The following is a 24585-nucleotide window of genomic DNA, read 5'->3' as shown; positions in this document are numbered from 1 at the left end:
CTCCTTCTGCTGCCTAACCAGCTCCTCTCGCCGTGCCTCTACCTTTTCCTTCTCCCTTTTAGCTTCCTGTAGCGCCTCCCTCTGACCGAATAACTCCTGCTCCCTCTGAACCAATAGCCCCCGTAACATGGTGGCCTCCTCTCCTAACCTGCAGAACCACCCTGTCGCGGCCTCCTGCTGCCTCGTCGTCCACACGGTGTGCCCCCCACAAATTTTTTTCTTGGGGTTGCCTCTCGGGTCTCCGTCGTCGGCACTCCTCTTTCCGTGAGGACTCCTCCGGGAGCCCCCACGAGTTAGGGAGCAGAAACTCGTTGTCGTCGTCATCCTCCGACTCCTCAGTATAATATTGTTCCCACTCCTCTTCCCATGGTCGTCGGGACCCAATCTGGAAACCAACCGGGTGCAGTGGTCGGGGCTCTTCTCTCTCGCTCCCCGACCACCCCTTTAGCCCCCCCAAAATGTTTTATTGCTACAGTGTGGGCAGTATCAGAGGGAAAGAGAGAGGATGAGATCTAGTATGAGGGATAAGGGGATACAGGAAATTAGTGTAAAGAGTATATTGAGTACAACGTCATTAGATATAGTCTCAAAAATTTTGTTATCTTTTTTAAGAGCAACCTGGCTGGCAGGTAGGATTTAGTTTCTCCCTGTCTGTGGCCTACACTCCAGTACAGTAGGTGGTGGTAATGCACCATGACGTTGGATGCCAACCGCCGATCAACCCCACTGAAGAAGAAGAAGAAGAAGGTTTCAAAATGTCCAGTTGGTGGCAATACAACTTTTGGATGTAGTCTGCCATAAAACCCACAGAAGAAGAAGAAGAAAAACGATGAGCTTGTAACAGTAAACATATTTTCAAATTCATACAAATACTACTGTTAATAATGCCATATGTTGTAGACTTTAAAGAGGATAAGTCAGCCTGCCTGCAAAATTGCTCACAACAATATAAGATAGTTAGCTAGTGTTGTTTCTAAAGGATAATGCTAATTATGCTGTTAGAACAAGGAGTCCGCTTACACTGCACTTTGATTATAAAGGTTTATTTATATCACAAGATTTCAGCGTAAGTTTACAGACATCTGCAGGCATCTGGAGAACAATGACCCAAAATAATATGTTGTTCTGTCCTCCTTTGTCTCAACCAAGTATTTATAATCTTTAACATGATATGGGTGGTTTTCCCTAGAGACCAATCCCATGACTCCACACAACAGACTTCCTCTGTTTTATGGGGTGCCCCTATAAAACTGCTCCCCAGATGCTTCCCTAAGCTGAATCAACATCCTCCAAGATACCATTTGCAAACGTTAGCAAAGTCATAAATTCCTTAGACACCACACTAGTCTCTCAAGTAGTTAACTAACAAGCAATGAAATCAGCCTAGCTCGATAACATGGTTTGCGAACTGTTGCATGTTTTTCTTGATTATTTGACTTCATACAACATTGTTGAAAGGTAACCTTATAATATTTAGAAGCTAGCTAGGTAACGTTTCAATTTAAACAATGTCGAGCATACATGAAAGTTTATATTTCAACCCAATGATGACCAATGTGGTCCATGCCAATGTGTTTGGCATTAATGATTGGGTGACTCCGTACAACATCTCCGTTCTGGCCTTACTGTACCAGATGATCACGTCAAAAACAATTGCTCTTCAGGAAAGAAGGCACTTGAACAAACTCATCCTGCCTCTACAACAGGTCGGAATAGCTTATTGATCACCTTTACAACTTCAACTTTCCACTGTCAATTGCTTGCTTTTCTTTATCAAAGGTTTTGTCTGTCTATCAGGGTCCAGACTTGATTCATGGCCAATACCTGAAGACTGTGGAAGAATTGTGCCTTCAAACAGCATATGCTGTGAGATGCCAGTATGGATGAGTCCTCGATTCAATTGCAGTGACCTAGGCCTATTTGTAACGTAAGAGGTCAGTGCTGCATGTTATCTGCTCTTTCATCACACACATTTTATCCTTACAGGTTACATGAAATGGCTGATGGAGAGCTGAAGGACATGGAATGCTTCTTTGCCACCCTCCCCACTCCTTTCAGTGCTATTGATTCTGAGGCATTTAAGACCAGTGTTGTTGGCAAGTACACATAATTTGATCCAAGGGTCTAAGGGTTGGATCAAAGGAGCACTGTGTCTAGTTAGAGAGCACTGCTATATGAATTTACTTAGAATTTATGGGACAGATTGCTCACTGAATGCTAGTCTCTCATCATGACAGCGTCCTCTGTATGTTTTTAGGTCTGTTCATGAGACGCATGCTCCTGGCCTACAACAAGCAGTCCTTCAGCCAGGTGTACAAACTGTACAAAGCCCTGCAGCACTACTACCAGAGTCACTACACCCAGCCTGGTGATGGCCATGGCCAGGTGGGGCTGCCTGCCCTGGCTGCAGATGACTCTGACATGGACCTCACCAGCACAGAGGACACTGTAGGGGAGAGCATGGAGAAGGAGGAGCTGGACACAGCACCGCTGCATGAGTCGGAGCTAAGGTTTGTATAATTAAAAGTAGAGGTGGTAGTAGAGGGGAGTACTGTGTCATCAGTTTATCCTTTGCAGTTTGCACATTTCTCGTTTTCCCTATTTGAGACCTTTTTTGTTCTATAGAACTGAGGACGCCCCAAGCAAGCAGTGTACTTCCTTGCTAGACAGGCGTACCTTTTAAAGAATGATGAGAACAAAGCCATGAAGCCAGCTGCCCTGCAGGATGAGCTGAACAACCCTGACTTTGCTGAGGCGGTGAGGCTTTACTATCAATTAATATGGACTCACTCAAACAAACATGACAGGAAATTTGTCTGAAACTAGAAGTGAGCTTTTGGTTTTCTGTGAATCTGATTTGCATCTGAGGCACCTGTTTTGTGTCTCTGCAGCATTACCTGAGCTACCTGAACAGCTTGCGAGTCCAGGACATCTTCATCTCCACCCACAGTTTGTTACATTACTTTGCCTCATCCTGTCAGGGAGCGAGGGAAAGAGCAACGGGGATGAGGGCTACGGGAGAAGTCTCCGCTACGCTGCCCTCAACCTGGCAGCACTGCACTGTCGCTTTGGACACTAGTGAGTAGTGATGGGCATAGATATGGAAAGTCTGTAGTCTGTATCAATATCAGTTGCAATTTTATCAGCTGCAATATCATGGCAAAATGAAAATCAACTCCAACTCTTGACTCAGTCAACAGGCTGACCTGGCTCTACAGGAGGCTATCCGCATCGCCCAGGAGTCAAATTATCACGTGTGCCTGCAGCACTGCCTGGTAGGAGCTTTTACTTTTGTGTTATATGCCCAACATAAAGTATTTACACAAAATGTGTAGTCAAGGTTGGTCAGTGTCTATGTCACTTTCTCAGCACCAATACTGTACCTGTGTAATCATCCATGAATGTATTTGTATCTCTTTCAGAGTTGGCTTTACACAGCTCTGCGCTAACTGAGGACTCTGTGAAAATGGCTGCCCACTTCTGTCTACCGGTAAGAATAGCATGAGCCTGCAGATGAGACTGGAGCACTCCAGGTTTACTTACCGTTTTATCCAATAGATTCAGGAAACTGAGAGGCTATGGCAGTTCAGTAGATCCAGGTGTTTACTAACTCTCACATTACCACCCCCCTTGGTACCAGTGCACCAAATCTGGAACCAACAGGACCCTGAACAGGTTCTACCCCAAGCCATAAGACTGCTAAATAGCTAATCAAATGGCTACCCGGATTACCTGCATTGACCCTTTTTTGCACTAACTCTCTTGCACTGACTCTATGCACACACACACTGGACTCTACCCACACACTCACACATGCTTATACTGACACCCCAACACACAAAAACACACACACACTACATACGCCCACACACACAACACGCACACACATGCATACTGATGCCTCACACACACATTCACACTCACCACATACGCTGCTGCTACTTTCTATTGTCTATCCTGTTGCCTAGTCATTTTACCCCTAGCTATATCTACATAGCTACCTTAATTACTTTATACCCCAGCACATCGACTCGGTACTGTTACTCCCTGTATATAGCCATGCTATTTTAACTCGTTATTGTTATTAATTATTTACTGTGTATTAATTCCTCGTGTCACTATTTTTTTGTGTGTAAAAATATATATACGGTACCAGTCAAAAGTTTGGACACACCTACTCATTCAAGGGTTTTTCTTTATTTTTACTATTTTCTACATTATAGAATAATAGTGAACACATCAAAACTATGAAATAACATATATGAAATCATGTAGTAACCAAAAAAGTGTTAAACAAATCTAAATATATTTTAGATTTTAGATTCTTCAAATAGCCGCCCTTTGCACACTCTTGGCATTCTCTCAACCAGTTTCACCTGGAATGCTTTTCCAACAGTCTTGAAGGAGTTCCCACATATGTGGAGCACTTGTTGGCTGCTTTTCCTTCACTCTTCAGTCCGACTCATCCCAAACCATCTCAATTGGGTGGAGGTCGAGGGATTGTGGAGGCCAGGTCATCTGATGCAGCACTCCATCACTCTCCTTCTTGGTCAAATAGCCCTTACACAGCCTGGAGGTGTGTTGGGTCATTATCCTGTTGAAAAACAAATGATAGTCCCGCTAAGCCCAAACCAGATGGGATGGCGTATCGCTGCAGAATCCTGTGGTAGCCATGGTTAAGTGTGCCTTGAATTCTAAATAAATCACAGACAGTGTCACCAGTAAATCACCCCCACACCATAACACCTCCTCCATGCTTTACGGTGGGAAATACACATGCGGAGATCATCTGTTCACCCACACAGCGACTCACAAAGACACGGCGGTTGGAACCAAAAATCTCCAATTTGGACTCCAGACCAAAAGACAAATTTCCACAGGTCTAATGTCCATTGCTCATATTTCTTGGCCCAAGCAAGTCTCTTCTTATTGGTGTCCTTTAGTATTGGTTTCTTTGCAGCAATTCGACCATGAAGGCCTGATTCACACAGTCTCCTCTGAACAGTTGATGTTGAGATGTGTCTGTGACTTGAACTCTGTGAAGCATTTATTTGGGCTGCCATTTCTGAGGCTGGTAACTCTAATGAACTTATCCTCTGCAGCAGAGGTATCTCTGGGTCTTCCATTCCTGTGGCGGTCCTCATGAGAGCCAGTTTCATCATAGCGATTGATGGTTTTGCGACTGCACTTGAAGAAACTTTATAGGTTCTTGAAATGTTCCGGATTGACTGACCTTCATGTCTTAAAGTAATGATGGACTGTCGTTTCTCTTTGCTTATTTGAGCTGTTCTTGCCATAATATGGACTTGGTCTTTTACCAAATAGGCCTATCTTCTGTATACCCCCTCTACCTTGTCACAACACAAGTGATTGGCTCAAATGCATTAAGGAGGAAAGAAATTCCACAAATTAACTTTTTAAGAAGCCACACCTGTTAATTGAAATGCATTCCAGGTGACTACCTCATGAAGCTGGTTGAGAGAATGCCAAGAGTGTGCAAAGCTGTCATCAAGGCAAAGGGTGGCTATTTGAAAAATCTCAAATATATTTTGATTTGTTAAACACTTTTTTTGGTTACTACATGATTCCATATGTGTTATTTCATGGTTTTGATGTCTTCATTATTATTCTACAATGTAAAAATAAAGAAAAACCCTTGAATGAGTAGGTGTGTCCAAACTTTTGACTGGTAGTGTATGTAACTCTGCATTGTTGGAAAAGGACCCGTAAGTAAGTATTTCACTGTTAGTCTACACCTGTTGTTTACGAAGCATGTGACAAATAAAATTAGATTTCAGAGGGGCTTTCCTTTCATTTTATTTTCTCTCTTCAGTACCTGGCATCTCTGGGCATTCAGTCCCTGGTCCAGCAGGGGTCAATTCAGGGCAAGACAGCTCATGAGCTCATGGACGCGCTGAAGGACACAGACATCCTGCACTGGAGGCACAGCCTGTCAGAGTTCATAGACATCAGCCTGGCTCAGACTACATCCATATGGAGGATGTATGGCAAGAAGTGGGTCTCCTTCACTTATTCTGATATTACCTGACATAAGGAATCCACACTAAGCATAAACAATTCTAACCACAATGAGTTTAATATAAAATAATAAAACCTGGTTGTCAGTCACATATTTGGCAGAAATGTGAACCGCAGTTCACAGACAGTGAATGTCCATTCTTGATGTCAAGTCTTGACTAATTTAATTAATCCAACACAGATTCACTGACTGCGTGTCTGTAACATCCCTGTTCTGTCATGTCCTGTTAAACATATGCATTCCTCCAGCACCATGGCTCAGTGTCACGGTTTCGGCCGAGGCTGCTCCTCCTCCTGGTTCGGGCAGGCTTCGGCGGTCGTCGTCCCCGGAGTACTAGCTGCCACCGATCTATGTTTCATGTTCGTTTGGTTTTGTCTTTATGTTGTACACCTGTGTCTTGTTAGTCCTCGTTAGTGTCCTATTTAGTTCTCGTTGGTTGGGTTTGTCTTTGTGTGTGATTGCTCTTCTGTTTTCGTGTTGGAGCTACGTACTTCCCTCCAGTGTTTTGGAGAGGTTTTTCGCACATGTTAGTGCGCCGTTTGTTTGACGCCTGTGTGCGCCGTGATTTCGCCTTCGGGCTTATTGTGCTTATTTTCTACGTGAATATTGCACTAAAGTCTTTTGGACTGAGCTTCTGCGTCCTGCGCTTGATTCATGCACCACACCCACCTTCAGCACCCCTTGACACTCAGCAGCAGGCCTAGCTCCTTCTGAACATGAACAGCCTGGAGTAGGTCAACTTTTGGGTCCAGCAGAACAACACAGAGGCCTTTGCTGTGGCCCTCTGCCACCTGGTTGTGCTGCATGCTGAACAGATACTGTAGTTACTAGTTAGTACACCTCTTCCCACTATCTCTGTCTCCACCCCTATCTGTCTTCTGTCCCACTGTCACATCTCCCTCAGGGCTGTTTCACAAGCATTGATGTGGTCCAGATTACATCTCAAATAAAATAAAATAAAATAAAATAAAATTTTATTGGTCACATGCGCCGAATACAACAAGTGCAGACATTACAGTGAAATGCTTACTTACAGCCCTTAACCAACAGTGCATTTATTTTTAACAAAAAAAGTAAAAAATAAAACAACAACAAAAAAAGTGTTGAGAAAAAAAAGAGCAGAAGTAAAATAAAATAACAGTAGGGAGGCTATATATACAGGGGGGTACCGTTGCAGAGTCAATGTGCGGGGGCACCGGCTAGTTGAGGTAATATGTACATGTGGGTAGAGTTAAAGGGACTATGCATAAATCATTAACAGAGTAGCAGCAGCGTAAAAAGGATGGGGTGGGGGGGCAGTGCAAATAGTCCGGGTAGCCATGATTAGCTGTTCAGGAGTCTTATGGCTTGGGGGTAGAAGCTGTTGAGAAGTCTTTTGGACCTAGACTTGGCACTCCGGTACCGCTTGCCGTGCGGTAGCAGAGAGAACAGTCTATGACTAGGGTGGCTGGAGTCTTTGACAATTTTGAGGGCCTTCCTCTGACACCGCCTGGTACAGAGGTCCTGGATGGCAGGAAGCTTGGCCCCAGAGATGTACTGGGCCGTACGCACTACCCTCTGTAGTGCCTTGCGGTCCGAGGCCAAGCAGTTGCCATACCAGGCGGTGATGCAACCAGTCAGGATGCTCTCGATGGTGCAGCTGTAGAATTTTTTGAGGATCTGAGGACCCATGCCAAATCTTTTCAGTCTCCTGAGGGGGAATAGGCTTTGTCGTGCCCTCTTCACGACTGTCTTGGTGTGTTTGGACCATGATAGTTCGTTGGTGATGTGGACACCAAGGAACTTGAAGCTCTCAACCTGTTCCACTACAGCCCCGTCGATGAGAATGGGGGCGTGCTCAGTCCTCTTTTTTTTCCTCAGGAGATGTTCACTGGTACTGACTGTGAGTGAGACTTGGTTTAGTTACATGTTCCTCCAGGGCTTGTATGGGGCTGTGTCTGAGGTCCTGAAACATCTGAAGGAGCAGTTTCCCCCTCACACCCAACATGCCAAGGTGAGGCAATCTGAACTCCTACTTATCTCTATCCATCAACTTTAGACTTGACCTCGATCACCATGTTTGGCACTTTTCTATTGATATAGTATACAGAAACACCATTGCCTCCTTATAGTAGGCAATGGCACTGACATGGCTGGTATGAAGTGGACTTTAGTGAATTCTAAAGGTTTGTGTCATCTATCACCCAGCTGTGGATGCTATGTGACCTCAAGATCCAGTTTGACACAGCTATGAAGGATGGGAAATACCACTTGGCAGAACCCATGTCACAGCCATTGCTGCCTTGAACAAAACAGAGAGTCTTTATAGCTAAGGAAGTGTCTTGACTCAGAACACAGAACACCTTTACACAGTCTTCCAGTGTTCTAGTTCAAGGGTTCCCAAACTTTTTCACTCGGGGCCTCCCTTCCAGCATTGGTTAACACCTACCAACAAAACACCAAATGATGGAATTTCTCGTCAAAGAATGGTGTCGCATCCCTTCAATAGAGTTCCAGACACTTGTAGAATCTATGCCAAGGTGCATTGAAGCTGTTCTGGCGGCTCGTGGTGGCCCAACGCCCTATTAAGACACTTTATGTTGGTGTTTCCTTTATTTTGGCAGTTACCTGTGTATGTGTCATGTTAACAGGAAAGCTCAAGTGCTGAAGGCGCTGAACTGGACCACTGAAGTGTACAATATCCTGCAGAGGCTGCAGCTGTACAGTGAGAAGACCAAGTACACAGAGATGATCATCAGGTAAGCCAGGACACTAAATGAAAACACCAGACTTCATCTGTCGATGGAGTCCTAGAATGTTGTGTGAATATGTATTTATCAAATTGTCAAAGCTATTTGTTTGGGTAAGGGTTGTGTGGCTGTGTTTATATTTGTGTGTATGCCTTGTGCAGGGTGATGCTGGCCACTGCAGAGTTGCATTGAGAGTCGTCAGGTGTTGCCACAGCCCTTGCTCTCCTGCTGCAGGCTCTGGCCAGACAGCGCCACCTACAGGCCTTGGCCTCTGAGACCATCCTGCACCTGGCCTTCACTCAGGTCAACACAACACACGCCTGTTATGGCCAACACCATTGTTTGCTCGGTATACACACATATTCTCAGATATACAAATCTTCAATCCCTTGACCTTAGACGGAACTGCATACTGTATGCAAAGCAAACTCCCACATGTAGGCAAAACAAGGAAATTCATACTGGGTTATATTTAAAAACTCCATCAATAGTTTGTGTTGTTTTCTGTCACCCTGTCCAGTTGATGCTGGGAGTGCTGGAGCAAATCAAATCAAATCAAATTGTATTTGTCACATGCGCCGAATACAACAGGGATGTAGCTCAGTTGGTAGAGCATGGCATTTGCAACGCCAGGGTTGTGGGTTTGATTCCAGTATGAAAATAAATAAAAATGTATGCACTCACTAACTGTAAGTCGCTCTGGATAAGAGCGTCTGCTAAATGACTAAAATGTAAAAATGTAATGTAAATGTGTAGACCTTACAGTGAAATGCTTACTTACAAGCCCTTAACCAACAATGCAGTTTTAAGAAAGAATACCAAAAAACATCTAAAAAAATACTATATAAAATAATACTAAATAAAAGTAACAAATAATTAAAGAACAGCAGTAAAAATAACAATAGCGAGGCTATATACAGGGGGTACCGGTACCGAGTCAATGTGCGGGGGCACCGGTTAGTCGAGGTAATTGGGGTTATATGTACATGTAGGTAGAGTTATTAAAGTGACTATGCATAGATAATAAACAGAGAGTAGCAGCAGTGTAAAAGAGGGGTGGGGGGGCAATGCAAATAGTCTGGGTAGCCATTTGTCCTTCATGAGTCTATTCTGGCCAACGGAGCAGTCATGGATAAGGGCAGAGCTCTGCTGCTGGCAGCCTGCTGGCAGATGGCCATGGCTGGGTCCCGGCCCAAAGGTCAGAGGCATGCAGGTAACACACATCCCCAACACCAAAACTTCATATCACTATCTCAAAGAAATGTACACGTTTGTTGGTGGTTATGATAACTTTACCATTTGAGTACACATAGGAGTCTTTCAGCATCATATTTTTCTTTTGAGTCACATAAGCAGTACCAGCAATGAGAATTACACTACAATTTTGAACATTTACACAACCCCAACGTCTGATTCCCTGTTGTCTCCCTCCAGGTCTGGGCCAGGCTGTGCAGACGCTGGGTGAGGCTGTAGCCTACTTCTCCATGCTGGACTGTAAGGAGCGTCTCCGTGACGTCCACTACCTGCAGGCCCGACTGCACCACACCCTGGGCCAAACCCCCCAACGCAACAAATGTGCCATGCTGTTCTGCCTCCTGGACCAGGAGCTGCAGGAGCCGGGGGCAGCCGTTGCCATGCGTCTCTAAACAGTCTTAACCACCTGAACACAGACAGGTACATATACTAATCTTTGTCATGGACTTTGCATTTTATGCTATCTTTTGTTTCAAATTGCTGCATTACTTGTGTGTGCAAACGTGTATCATCTCTCTACAATATAAAGATCTGACATCAAGTCTCTAATCTTATCTCCCAAGTTTGTTGTCCTTTTTTTTGATTGGACACACCTAGTAAGCAATACTATACACATTAAAAAGTTAAATACAGTAACTATGTTATCATACAAATACAACTCCAAGTTAGAAGTATCAGAACACTTAGAAAGGTAGTTCTAACCTTAAATATTACTTGGAAAAGTGTCAAAAATAAGAAAGCAATATATTCCATAGTACATTAGAAACCAGCAAAACATGAACAACAACAGTCTAAACGTAGCTGAGGGTAATTGAGCACAATGTCCACTAGATGACAGCAAATGGACCTATCACAACCCTACAGGAAGGGTGAGAAATCCATATCTTCATTTAAACCAGGGTATTTAGTGGTCTGTAGTTTGTAAATCCAAAAACTTTCCCTTTGGTTTAACTGTTTAAGACGGTCCCATTTTCTAATAGAGGCTGGAATATGCTACGGGTATTGATCATATTGCAGCCTCTATTAGAAAAGGGGACCATCTCACATAGTATTTGAATTTCAGCATAGGCTACATACCAGTAGACAACAAGGAGTTTAACCTTAATCAGGAAAGGAAATCTCTGGACCTTTAGAGGTTGCCGTTGCCTCTGTTGTAGGATGTCTATAGAATAGATATGGACTTGTGTTCAGTCATTTATCATCAACATATTTTTCAAAGTCCTTGTGGTGCGATCCCATCAGAGGTCAAGACAAAGATGTCTAGTAGCATAGAGGATTTTTTTGTCTACGCTTAGAGAATGAGAAAGGCTTACCTGAGCTGTCAGGAAGAGGCAGTTTTACCCACCACGATATGATGAATGACGGTAATATCAGAGCCGGGCAGAAGATTAATACGTTTTAGAGAGCAAGGTGATTTTTCTTCAGTTGGAGCATGCCAATGAACGATGGAATTTCAACCATTTTAGTGAAGGAAAATATTTTGTGATTTTAATGTGATAGTCCTGACATTAATTGAAATGAGATCTCTGTGTGTGTGCCATAACGTGACACATTCTGTGGGAAACTGAGCTGAGCAATGACACTGCACATTGTTTTGGTTAGTCTGATGTAGATTTATGCAACCTGTAAGAGTGGTCCTTTTTCTATGTGCCAGTCATGAGTGCCACTATGTTCACATTATCTCTTCATAAGAAAATGTGGATGTTTTCAATATCCTTAACTGCCCTTTGGTTTGTATACAGAAGAAGCTTAGTCTAATAGCATTTAAAACATTACGTAACGTTGGTTTGCAAACACTGAAGTCTTATTACTGAAAGGAAGCAGTGACATGTTGAAACAGCCCTGAGCCTTGAAATATTACATTCTGGGTCTTTAATCATTTCAGAGGTACAAAGTAGAACCAATTTAGGTAAAAGGCAATCGACTATTTAACATTTGAGTGGGTTCGTTTTTGATTGTTCTTCATATCCCTCTCGCAAGAAAAATGCATTGTCATCATTACTTGAACCTTTTTGGTTGATTTCAACAGTTTACATTAGACAGGAAGAACGTATTTATGTTCAATTTCCCAATCACTCTTACCATTAGCATGTAGGTTTAGTCCAGGTGTTGAAAGTTCTACAATTGAAGTTTTTTGTATGTTTCTGAATGTTTGCACAAGAAGCGCTCTGTAAGGCCCTGTGTGGGGTCTGAAAGAAACTGTGTTTAGCTACCTCACTCTATAAACACATAGATCATGGGCCTCATGGAACAGTAAACGGGACAGAGACTGTCTGTGTAAATACACACAGTAAATTGACGCACGCTGCATAATTCACTCTGCTCTTGTGTGTGCGCGTGTTTATATCTCTGGAGAGTCTGACAACGGTGAGCTGCAGCCGTGGGATGGTCTACTGTGTCTTTCCATCATACGACTCTAGATGGGCTATGTGATCAGTGATGCTAAATGCCCTCTGCACCATTAGCCTACCCTGTATGTGAGCGCTGAGCCTCAACACTGACACTATACTCTGTTCAGGCCTGTGTCGGGGGCATGGGATATGTTCTATTAGCACAGTTAAGATGAGCTGTGTCAAAGGATTGAAAAACACTTGCTTTACTATTTATGTATGTAATGTACAGCTTCATTAGCCATCATTTCCCAGCTGCCCACAGGCCGAATGCTGTCTGAATAAATATGAATAATTTCACTCTCACAAGGAAGCAGAGAGTGGAGTATACACAGATAGTGTCTCAGGCCACATTCAATGGGGCCAACTGGGTTGTAGCCAGACAACAGGATACTACCGTAGATGGACTTATATGTTTAGTAAGTTGTGCACAGTAGAGTTGACTTACTCGGCAGCTATACACTGAGTATACCAAACATTAGGAACACCTTCCTAATATTGAATTGCACCTCCCTCTTTTGCTCTCAGAACAGCCTCAATTTGTCAGGGCATGGATTCTACAAGGTGTCAAGTGTTCCACAGGGATGCTGGCCATGTCGACTCCAATGCTTCCCACAGTTGTGTCAAGTTGGCTGGATGTCCTTTGAGTGGTGGAACATTCTTGATACACACGGGAAACTGTTGAGCGTGAAAAACTCAGCAGCATTGCAGTTCTTGACACAAACCGGTGCACCTGGCACATACTACCATACCCCATTCAAAGGCACGTCAATCTGTTGTCTTGCCCATTCACCCTCTGAATGGCACACATCCTTCTTTAATCTGTCTCCTCCCCTTCATCTACACTGATTTTAACAAGTGACATCAATAAGGGATCATAGCTTTCAACTGGTCAGTCAATGTCAAGGAAAGAGCAGGTGTTCTTAATGTTTTGTATATTCAGTGTATATCATTCTCATGAAGATTATCACATTACATTTAAGTCATTTAGCAGACACTCTTATCCAGAGCAACTTACAGTTAGTGAGTGCATACATTATTTTATTTTTCATACTGGCCCCCTGTGGGAATTGAACCCACAACCCTGGCGTTGCAAACGCCATGCTCTACCAACTGAGCTACATCCCTGCCGGTCATTCCCTCCCCTACCCTGGATGACGCAGGGCCAATTATGCGCCGCCCCATGGGTCTCCCGGTCACGGCCGGCTACGACAGAGCCTGGATTCGAACCAGGATCTCTAGTGGCACAGCTATCACTGCATCGCAGTGCCTTAGACCACTGCGCCACTCGGGAGGCCAGCTATCACATCTATGTAGGTAAATGTTTTACACTTTATTCAACTGCCAAGTCACCAACTCTGCCAGCTATAGTCCTACTGGTGAGGGCACTTTGATAGAGAGGAAGTATTTAGGCTGAGTCCTATCTGTGTGATTTATTGGCTATTTAGCTTCCTATACATCACTGGTCTATGGAAGCACAGGCAGTTCAATGGCTTCAGTGATTAATCCATTTGGAGGCTTTTGTAAAAGCCACAGCTGGCGCCAAATGCCACGTCTTGCTAAGATTTGTCAGAAGGAAGCTGCTTTGTATTTTGTTCTTCAGACTGTTTAAGGAAGCTGAGGCAAACTTTTTGGTATGAAATGGTACTTCAGTCAGTTGGTTAGACATAATGTAGCTGTTATTAACATAGTGTACTGTAAAACATTCTGCTAAAACCTTGCATCAATAATTTGATTTCATACTACAGTAACATTAGTTCAGCAGTTCTTTGGTTACAGTTATCGATGCAGAGAAAGAGGTCCCTAAGAATATGGGGAACAGGTGGAGTAAAGTAAAATATGTATTTGTTTAAAATGTTTAATAACAAGCATGGCAACAAGCATGGCATGAGAACAATGCATGTTTAAAAAAATATATCTGCAAATGTATTTTAAAAAATACACTACATTCACTGTACCGCTATGGTCTTACTCGATATTAAACATTAACAATTTGTCTTTCTTAACAATCTGCATCACAAAAAATATAAAAATAACATTTGAATAGGTAAATGGCAGCCATATTTGAGCCCTTATTAACAGTAGGCCCCCATGGGCAATGGTCAGAGTTGAGATGAAATCAGTCAAACAGAAATCACAGTTTTCAGTTACAGATCAGAATTCTCATGAAAATAAAAATGTAGCTACCTGTGACCAACATCTTCATATGGTAGACCTGTAGCCTGGTTGCCAGATTTGTTTGTGCTTTAGCCAACCCATAAAGCAGAAACAGATCTGACAACCTGACCTGTTAAGACCTGAGGTGGAAGTCAAGGAGTTTTCAGTGACCAACAGTGGTATTTTACATGGTTAAAACATTTTTTTTTTTTTGTCATTTAGCAGACGCTCTTATCCAGAGCGACTTACAGGAGCAATTAGGGTTAAGTGCCTTGCTCAAGGGCACCTTTGACAGATTTTTCACCTAGTCGGCTCTGGGATTAGAACCAGCGACCTTTCGGTTACTGGCACAACACTCTTAACCACTAAGCTACCTGCCGCCACATACGGTCCCATTTTTCCTTGATGGAGAGACAAAACAGTCATTTCTCTATATTTGATTTGTTCAATGGACAGAGACAAACTACTTTGACAACCTTTAAATTGGTGTTCACATTATCCCTAAAACATTACCTTTCTTAAATATCAGATAAATGGCTATTTTTCTGTCAAACAGAAAGATTGCTCATCATCACAGAGTAATTTGACTAATATGTTGGCTAATAATTCATAAGTAAACTATTTCAGAATGTACATCAGATGATCCATGGCGTCCATTTCAGTTCTGGCCGATGGTATTTACATCCAGCAGGAAACGACAGTTACAGTCCAGCGTTCTGCTACCCCACTGCATTGCATAAATAAACATCTTTCTTCAGGATAATTGATAATGATCTCTTGATACAGCAAGGATTAAAAAATGCCACTCAGAGTTGCAATCGCACTTTCAAAACACAAAAATAAATAATGCTGAAATAAAAGCAGAAATGCTGCCGATTATTTGGTGTGAAGGGAGGAGGTATTGATGTGGAGTAAAGTCATTTTCCATGTCTTGAAATGAATTCCGGCTGAAGAAAGAGTGGCTGTGCCTCCTTGAGGAGCCATTGTTCGCGTCTCATTGCAGATACATGGCCTCTCTATGGCCTCTTTATGGCCCTGCCTCTTTATGGAGACTCAGTAGCCCGCTGGATAGCCCCCTTTTCTGGGGTCGGACTCGGCACAGAGCCGCTCACCCTGTCGCACCACCACCTGAACCACTGATCCAGGAGTCATCAGCAGCTCTGTTACGTGGTTCTTCTGTGCCAGACCATCTAATACACTCTATTACACACACACACACACACACACACACACACACACACACACAGATTAAATGTCAGAGTTACCCAAAAGTCTTTTCAAATCAATGAATTTGTATTTTTTCATAGAATAATATTCTATGCAATATTGTTCAAAATTACCCACCTTTTCAAAGCCATCCTCCACTACAGTCATATTTGGGTTAAGTTGATTGTGAATTCGAGGTTGTGTTACAGCTTTTTTGAGGTCGTAGTCAAAGAACAAGGAATTCAGAATCACCTATGTAAATCAGAAAAGGAAGCTACTTGTACTCCGATTCATCACAATATCACAATGTAAGGATAGATGGCCGTCATGTGTAGGCTTTATCTGTTTTAGAGTATCAATTCATTTGTATGGATCAAGACTTACTAGGGCAGTCGCTGTGGTGATCTTTGTTCCACCAGAGGCTCCCACCACCATTTTCACTCTATTGTCTTTGTCCAAGATAATAGTTGGGCACATAGAAGAGAGAGGCCTTTTACCTAAAACAGAGAGAGAGCTAAATATTCAGACAAAGTTATTCTCAGAAAACATACCAGCCAAGGCTCAAACTGGGGCCATGCGTACATTGAGAACTTTCAGTAGCTTACCAGCAATAAGGATATTTATTTCAGTTCCTATTCTATCTCACCAGGCTGGATGAAGTTGTTAGGAGATGGAGGGATTCCAAAGCCATTGGTGATGTGTGGAGAGCTGAAGTCATCCATCTCATCATTGAAAATGATGCCAGTTGATCGGGACATGACTTTCGAGCCAAAACTGAAGATGGGAAATGATAGGAGTTAAGTAACCTATGCATGTTATTTTTGGGGTTAAATGAAAACAGAAACTTCTCAGTAAGACCATCTGCAAGCAAAGGGTGTTTAGAGTGCATGTATACTATATTAATGATCTGTCTCTGGATAGCTATAATCTACGCTGTAGCATTATGTATTCATCAGTCCTATTGTCTCAGGAGGTCTTGCCTTGTAGGACTCTTACTATAGATTGATTGTGCTGGTGGCAGCCACAGCACTTCCATCCTCAGCTATGACGGACAGGTGTGATGTCCCATGATTGTCGGGGACAAAATAATCTGGCTCATAGTAGCTGTCGGGGTGAGTGGTGTCATCTGTGATCTTGCTCCTGATCCCGTTAGCAAAGTAGTCTGAGGTCATGTTGTGGATGAGCTGGAGAGCAGATGAAATCATCAGTAAACAAATAGGAATTAAATAGGTGAACAGCAGTCAACAGCATGGTATTATAGAGCCTATTCAGTAAACAACTACAAACCAACTTTATTTCAAATTCAAATATATATTTGTGAGTGAAACTCTGTGTATTTGAAAGCTGGGAATCAGGGTTCTCACATCGGTGATATTGAGATAGCGTGGGTCCCCTAGTCTGCTTCTCTTGGCATAAGCAAACCGGAAAGCCTCCACGATGCGGTGGAACGTCAGAGTCTTTTTCTCGGCGGTAGAGACACTTGTGCCAGTGAAGTTATACCCTGAAGAAAAAACACGAAAAATATTGATATATTTCAGACTAAAAAAGAACTATTTATTAATTTGTCAGAGATACAGTAGTTTTAATGTAAATCGATATTTCCATCACTGGGATATTTCTGTCCGATTCCGTCCATGTTTTTGCACAAACACTGGTAGCTATGGTGGATGTCAAGATGTAAGGGACTAGTGCTGATAAATTAATTCCCAGTGAAAATAATTCCAGAGTTTACACAAATCTCTCTTAGATGAGAATCTGGGAGGCCTTGTGAGTTTACAGCCAATTAGTGGTGGATAATGATGCCCCTCTGTGTCTAATGCATGGCTAATGATTTTCTCCATGAGCACACTCTCTGTATCTGGGGCATCATTTATAACTGTTGCGTAAATTTTACACTAAATATCTGCATGCGCAATTTCTGAAAAGACTGCGCACGTACAAAAATATAGAGATTTATAAACTTGGCGCACACCATATATACATGTTTTCCTTTATAAATTAGACCTGTTGTAAAACTGCGCGCGGGAACAAGCATTATAACTCCACCTGAATAGCGCCCATTATTAACCTTTTATGGTGACAATAACGCCCTTATTTGCTGTATACTTTGGAAGTATTGAAATTAGGCCAAGACAGTTATCTAAAGGAATATCTTTATAGGTGTTGGCAGAATGTAGTTTTTTTGCAATGACATTTGCTGTATCTGACCGTTTCTGAAACACAAAGAATGATTGCAAATTGTTGTGGACATGTAAACAAACGTTTGAATTCAATAATGTTTCGCATTTACTTTCTACCGAACCTAAATGTGTTGCACTGCCCGAGGAATTCTGAAACATGGTCTACTCTGAAAAAAATTACAACTACAGTAGGGCCAAGGCCTACTTACAGTGGTAGCCTACACACTTCAATGCAAAATATCAACTGTCTGTTCACCTGTTTAAATTCTATTGTATGTTATAAACCGTGGTCTCTTTCAGATGAATAGAGCAAAAACGTCTAATAGGCCCAATTAAATTAGAGATGTGCATGGTAATTTGTTGTATCGCTACTTTGGGAATATGAACTCACCATGGCCAGAAAAGGTGCAATGGTTATGATATGCAGTACCAGTCAAAAGTTTGGACACACCTACTCATACCAGGGTTTTTCTTTATTTTTACTATTTTCTACATTGTAGGATATTAGTGAAGACATCAAATAACATATATGGAATCATGTAGTAACCAAAAAAGTGTTAAACAAATCAAAATATATTTTATATTTCAGATTCTTCAAAGTAGCCACCCTTTGCCTTGATGACAGCTTTGCACACTCTTGGCATTCTCTCAACCAGCTTCATGAGGTAGTCACCTGGAATGCATTTCAATTAACAGGTGTGCCTTGCTAAAAGTTAATTTGTGGAATTTCTTTCCTCCTTAATGCGTTTTTGCCAATCAGTTGTGTTGTGACAAGGTAGGGGTGGTATACAGAAGATACAGTGGGGAAAAAAAGTATTTAGTCAGCCACCAATTGTGCAAGTTCTCCCACTTAAAAAGATGAGAGAAGCCTGTAATTTTCATCATAGGTACACGTCAACTATGACAGACAAATTGAGAAAAAGAAATCCAGAAAATCACATTGTAGGATTTTTAATGAATTTATTTGCAAATTATGGTGGAAAATAAGTATTTGGTCACATACAAACAAGCAAGATTTCTGGCTCTCACAGACCTGTAACTTCTTCTTTAAGAGGCTCCTATGTCCTCCACTTGTTACCTGTATTAATGGCACCTGTTTGAACTTGTTATCAGTATAAAAGACACCTGTCCACAACCTCAAACAGTCACACTCCAAACTCCACTATGGCCAAGACCAAAGAGCTGTCAAAGGACACCAGAAACAAAATTGTAGACCTGCACCAGGCTGGGAAGACTGAATCTGCAATAGGTAAGCAGCTTGGTTTGAAGAAATCAACTGTGGGAGCAATTATTAGGAAATGGAAGACATACAAGACCACTGATAATCTCCCTCGATCTGGGGCTCCACGCAAGATCTCACCCCGTGGGGTCAAAATGATCACAAGAACGGTGAGCAAAAATCCCAGAACCACACGGGGGGACCTAGTGAATGACCTGCAGAGAGCTGGGACCAAAGTAACAAAGCCTACCATCAGTAACACACTACGCCGCCAGGGACTCAAATCCTGCAGTGCCAGACGTGCCCCCCTGCTTAAGCCAGTACATGTCCAGGCCCGTCTGAAGTTTGCTAGAGTGCATTTGGATGATCCAGAAGAGGATTGGGAGAATGTCATATGGTCAGATGAAACCAAAATAGAACTTTTTGGTAAAAACTCAACTCGTCGTGTTTGGAGGACAAAGAATGCTGAGTTGCATCCAAAGAACACCATACCTACTGTGAAGCATGGGGGTGGAAACATCATGCTTTGGGGCTGTTTTTCTGCAAAGGGACCAGGACGACTGATCCGTGTAAAGGAAAGAAATGAATGGGGCCATGTATCGTGAGATTTTGAGTGAAAACCTCCTTCCATCAGCAAGGGCATTGAAGATGAAACGTGGCTGGGTCTTTCAGCATGACAATGATCCCAAACACACCGCCCGGGCAACGAAGGAGTGGCTTCGTAAGAAGCATTTCAAGGTCCTGGAGTGGCCTAGCCAGTCTCCAGATCTCAACCCCATAGAAAATCTTTGGAGGGAGTTGAAAGTCCGTGTTGCCCAGCGACAGCCCCAAAACATCACTGCTCTAGAGGAGATCTGCATGGAGGAATGGGCCAAAATACCAGCAACAGTGTGTGGAAACCTTGTGAAGACTTACAGAAAACGTTTGACCTGTGTCATTGCCAACAAAGGGTATATAACAAAGTATTGAGAAACTTTTGTTATTGACCAAATACTTATTTTCCACCATAATTTGCAAATAAATTCATTAAAAATCCTACAGTGTGATTTTCTGGAATTTTTTTCTAATTTTGTCTGTCATAGTTGACGTGTACCTATGATGAAAATTACAGGCCTCTCTCATCTTTTTAAGTGGGAGAACTTGCACAATTGGTGGCTGACTAAATACTTTTTTTCCCCACTGTATCCCTATTTGGTAAAAGAACAAGTCCATATTATGGCAAGAACAGCTCAAATAAGCAAAGAGAAACGACAGTCCATCATTACTTTAAGACATGAAAGTCAGTCAATCTGGAACATTTCAAGAATTTTTAAAGTTTCTTCAAGTGCAGTCGCAGAAACCATCAAGCGCTATGATGAAACTGGCTCTCATGAGGACCGCCACAGGAAAGGAAGACCCAGAGTTACCTCTGCTGCAGAGGATAAGTTCATTAGAGTTACTAGCCTCAGAAATTGCAGCCCAAATAAATGCTTCACAGAGTTCAAGTAACAGACACATCTCAACATCAACTGTTCAGAGGAGACTGTGTGAATCAGGCCTTCATGGTCGAATTGCTGCAAAGAAACCACTACTAAAGGACACCAATAAGAAGAGACTTGCTTGGGCAAAGAAACACGAGCAATGGACATTAGACCGGTGGAAATGTGTCCTTTGGTCTGGAGTCCAAATTGGAGATGTTTGGTTCCAACCGGCTTGTTTTGTGAGACGAGGTGTGGGTGAACGGATTATCTCCGCATGTGTATTTCCCACCGTAAAGCATGGAGGAGGAGGTGTTATGGTGTGGGGGTGCTTTGCTGGTGACACTGTCTGTGATTTATTTAGAATTCAAAGCACACTTAACCAGCATGGCTACCACAGCATTCTGCAGCAATACGCCATCCCATCTGGTTTGGGCTTAGTGGGGCTATCATTTGTTTTCTTAACAGGACAATGACCCAACACACCTCCAGGCTGTGTAAGGGCTATTTGACCAAGAAGGAGAGTGATGGAGTGCTGCATCAGATGACCTGGCCTCCACAATCACTCGACCTCAACCCAATTGAGATGGTTTGGGATTAGTTGGAATACAGAGTGAAGGAAAAGCAGCCAACAAGTGCTCAGCATATATGGGAACTCCTTCAAGACTGTTCGAAAAGCATTCCAGGTGAAGCTGGTTGAGAGAATGCCAAGAGTGTGCATAGCTGTCAAGGCAAAGGGTGGCTAGTTTGAAGAATTTAAAATATATTTTGATTTGTTTAACACTTTTTTGGTTACTACATGATTCCATATGTGTTATTTCATAGTTGTGATGTCTTCGCTATTATTCTAGAATGTAGAAAATAGTAAAAATAAAGAAAAACCCTTGAATGAGTAGGTGTGTCCAAACTTTTGACTGGTACTGTATGTATTGTGTTTATAAATTAAATATTGTCTAGGCTACTCAAAATCTGACATTATAGTATTCAGATGTAGCCTACAAACATTGGAAAAGGTGAACTGTCTGTTCTACTGTTAAAATGCGCTTCGGATCAGATCGCGTACAGCAAAATACTTTAAATACCGGAAGCTTATCTATTTACTGCTGTGAAAATGAGAAATGGTAGCCTATCCTAACTTGTTGTAGGCCTATAGGGTACTTCACGAGTATGAAACCATCACAGTCAGAAAAGGTAAGGAATTTGTTCTGCAATCAATTTTCGCTCTTCTCACTAACAGCAAATTATTACATCTTGTTATTATATTTAGCTACCGTTTTTTTTGTCATTTATAAGTCATCATATATTCTCTATTTGCACAAGTCTACTAGGCTACTGTTGCCTTCTTGCAATGCAATACTTCAACCACTACAAACTGTGCGCACGCATGGTCTAATGTTTGCGGGAGGATGAGCACATTCTCACAGTCAAGTTTAGTTTTTATAAATGTCAACTTGTGCATGAAAACTGGCGCATGCATGTTTTGGGGAATATTTTGTGCATATGCAATGTTTATAAATGAGGCCCCTGGTGAATTAACTGTAGCTGGATTAGTGTAGAGGTGGTGGTTATGGAGGGGGCGGAAACACTGTCCAAGCGGGGTACAGTGGAAGGAAACCTGACATCCTCTAGTCTGCATGGCTGAGTTCAGACTCAGAGTTATCTAGGCTGCTGCTCACCGTCCACTATGTTGAGTATGAGTGCCAGGACTGGGCCGCTGGAGGGGGCGTCTGGGACGTGCATGGTGTACTCCCCCACAGTCAGCTTAAGTGGGTTCTCATTCAACACAGGCCGGTACTCCAGCAGGTCCTCCAGGGTGATAATCCCACCTGAGAAGAGGAAATAACTGCTCAAGAAGCACATCGACACACTGCCTATCAGATTTGTCTCGCCTGGTTATTCTCATTGTGTACAGCAAGAACGATGAGATATAATAGGATATTATCATGCACAAAAATAAAGACCTGCTGCCTGGATGTCATCCACAATTGTTTGTGCCATTGTCCCATTGTAAAAAACCTTCGGTCCCTCCTCTGCTATCCTCTGGTAGGTGTCTGCTAGTTTGGGAAATTTAACGATGTCATTTTCCTTCAGGATGTTTTTCTGGGAGTCACAGAACACTTCACTGGAATAGAAAAACAAGAACAGATAACTTATTATCAGGAGTTATTCAAGCAAACCTGTATAATAAAAGGACCAGTATTCCCATGGCTTTGTCATCATAGGTTTTACAGCGGCCAATCAAATAAATCATCAGTGGTCATAATAAATCACAGAGGAAGCGATGAATGACTTGCATTATGTAATAAGTAATTAATATATTTTTGGACATCAAAGTAATCACATTTTATTGGTTGAAATATGTGGTACTCTGTGGTAAAACCAACTAATCCTATTACAGCACTTCATAGAGCATTACATTCACGCTGACATTAAAGGTAGATTTGTAGAAGTGGTTGTAGTAGTAATATAGCATTTACAGATAATAAAATAAAATAAACATTTCAGTATTTGTCCTGTCCTCACCACATATTGGCATCTCCTTGAATAGCGTCCTTATTCTTGGAGATGGCTTTGGCCAGGGCTTTGCCTATAGGGAAACCGATGCGTGCCAACGTAATGCTTGGCTCAAACAGATCCTTCCATGGCAGCCTACCATGTCTGCTGTGTGCCATCTCGTAACCACGAATCTCCCCAGGAATGGCAATAGACAATCCACCTGTTATGCAGAGAAGACTTTACCACCATTTGCACAAAGTTGAAACCCTGCTCACAAAGGATTTCAAGAACATATCAGTCTATTTCCTCATTTTGACAGGTGAAACTGTTGTCCCCTTGTTGTAGCCATGCATATGATGCAGACGGTTAGACCTATTGTTCCTTAGAATGATGGAAAACCAGGAAAGAGGATGCCAGAAGGTTCATACTATTCCTGCAGTGTTATCTTCTCTCGATCCCTCTCACTGTGATACATTACAGCTACCGTATTACTGTTCAGCTGTTATCTTAGGATGGATTGAACCACAGATCCTGCCTAGCCTATCCTGTACCTGACGTACATTCCAGAACAGTAAAACGGGTACCTTTCCGAGAAAGCTGGGTGTTATTGCCAAACATGTCTTCTGTCGCGTTCATGGGGGCTGTCTCCCTCGCGTCAATAGTTTCAACCTTCCCTGTCGAGCAGTGATACAAAATGCAGACATGGATGTGTTCATTAGCATTTTTTCATTTGTGGAGGTTGAGGACACACTGACTCACCTGTGGAAGCGTTATAGATGGTGAAGAAGAGCCCCCCTCCAATGCCCATGCTGTGAGCGTTCAGGAGGCCAACACACAGAAGGGCGGCGATAGATGCATCCACCGCTGAGCCATTCCTCTTCAGAATATCCCTAGGTACACACACACACGTAATGCTCCTTGTAGAGCTTAATCGTGTCCTGTCATTTGACTAACTGTGTACCATGAATCATTGTATCTCAGTGGGAAATTGTTGGCTAGCGTAACATTACTTACCTCCCCACCTCGGAGCACGTCCCAGCATCTGCAGCCACGGCAGCTTTGGAGTAGAAATGGTCTGAGGGGGAGATGGGGCTCTTGTTTCCCACCCCCATGAACACCCCCACTAACACTCCCACTGCAGCCACCAGCAAAACTACCAGCCCAGCCACCAGGGATTTCCTGACCATTTTCCTGCCCAGGGGAACCAACACACCAACACATCTTACAGTTAGACAGGAGCCTTACAGGCATATTTATTCTTGATTGATTTGATTGAATTGATTAGATAATTAAAAGTAGTAGGCTGTGGCATATGGTGGTCTAGCGGTCTAGGCCACTGCCTCCTGTGCACATGTACTGCTGCAGCATGGGATCCAATCCGGCCCACTGCTATTTCAGCACTCCATCTTTCACCTCGATCCCTCTATCAAATAAACATACAAAGACTTAAAAAGAAA

The 24585-nt window shown here is 42.7% G+C and overlaps 1 protein-coding gene and 1 pseudogene across 2 annotated transcripts; one reads left to right on the top strand and one right to left on the bottom strand.

Annotated features, from left to right (window-relative positions):
* Positions 1-1508: 1508 nt before the first annotated feature.
* Positions 1509-10415, top strand: LOC311140942 (anaphase-promoting complex subunit 5-like; annotated as a pseudogene). The gene is made up of 17 exons: positions 1509-1706; positions 1798-1877; positions 1987-2096; positions 2258-2538; positions 2633-2757; positions 2892-3078; positions 3194-3275; positions 3423-3490; positions 5834-6040; positions 6745-6855; positions 7959-8033; positions 8228-8348; positions 8671-8778; positions 8931-9072; positions 9290-9309; positions 9867-9982; positions 10204-10415. The product of its transcript is annotated as an anaphase-promoting complex subunit 5-like (transcript).
* Positions 10416-15623: 5208 nt separating this feature from the next.
* On the bottom strand, positions 15624-24318 carry LOC311141322 (glutathione hydrolase 1 proenzyme-like; the record flags this gene model as incomplete). Its single annotated transcript, XM_084176618.1, has 12 exons — positions 24143-24318; positions 23888-24018; positions 23713-23802; positions 23156-23348; positions 22594-22754; positions 22309-22458; positions 17141-17277; positions 16773-16960; positions 16423-16550; positions 16161-16273; positions 15915-16028; positions 15624-15770 (listed from the first exon to the last, which is right to left on the bottom strand). Exons 1-12 carry the CDS (start codon positions 24313-24315, stop codon positions 15624-15626), a joined length of 1725 nt encoding a protein of 574 aa, XP_084032744.1. The 5' UTR covers positions 24316-24318.
* Positions 24319-24585: the final 267 nt, after the last annotated feature.

This window comes from Coregonus lavaretus, assembly GCF_964263955.1.
Source record: "Coregonus lavaretus genome assembly, chromosome: 14".
NCBI lineage: Eukaryota > Metazoa > Chordata > Actinopteri > Salmoniformes > Salmonidae > Coregonus > Coregonus lavaretus.
This window is presented reverse-complemented; position numbering and strand designations above follow the sequence as displayed.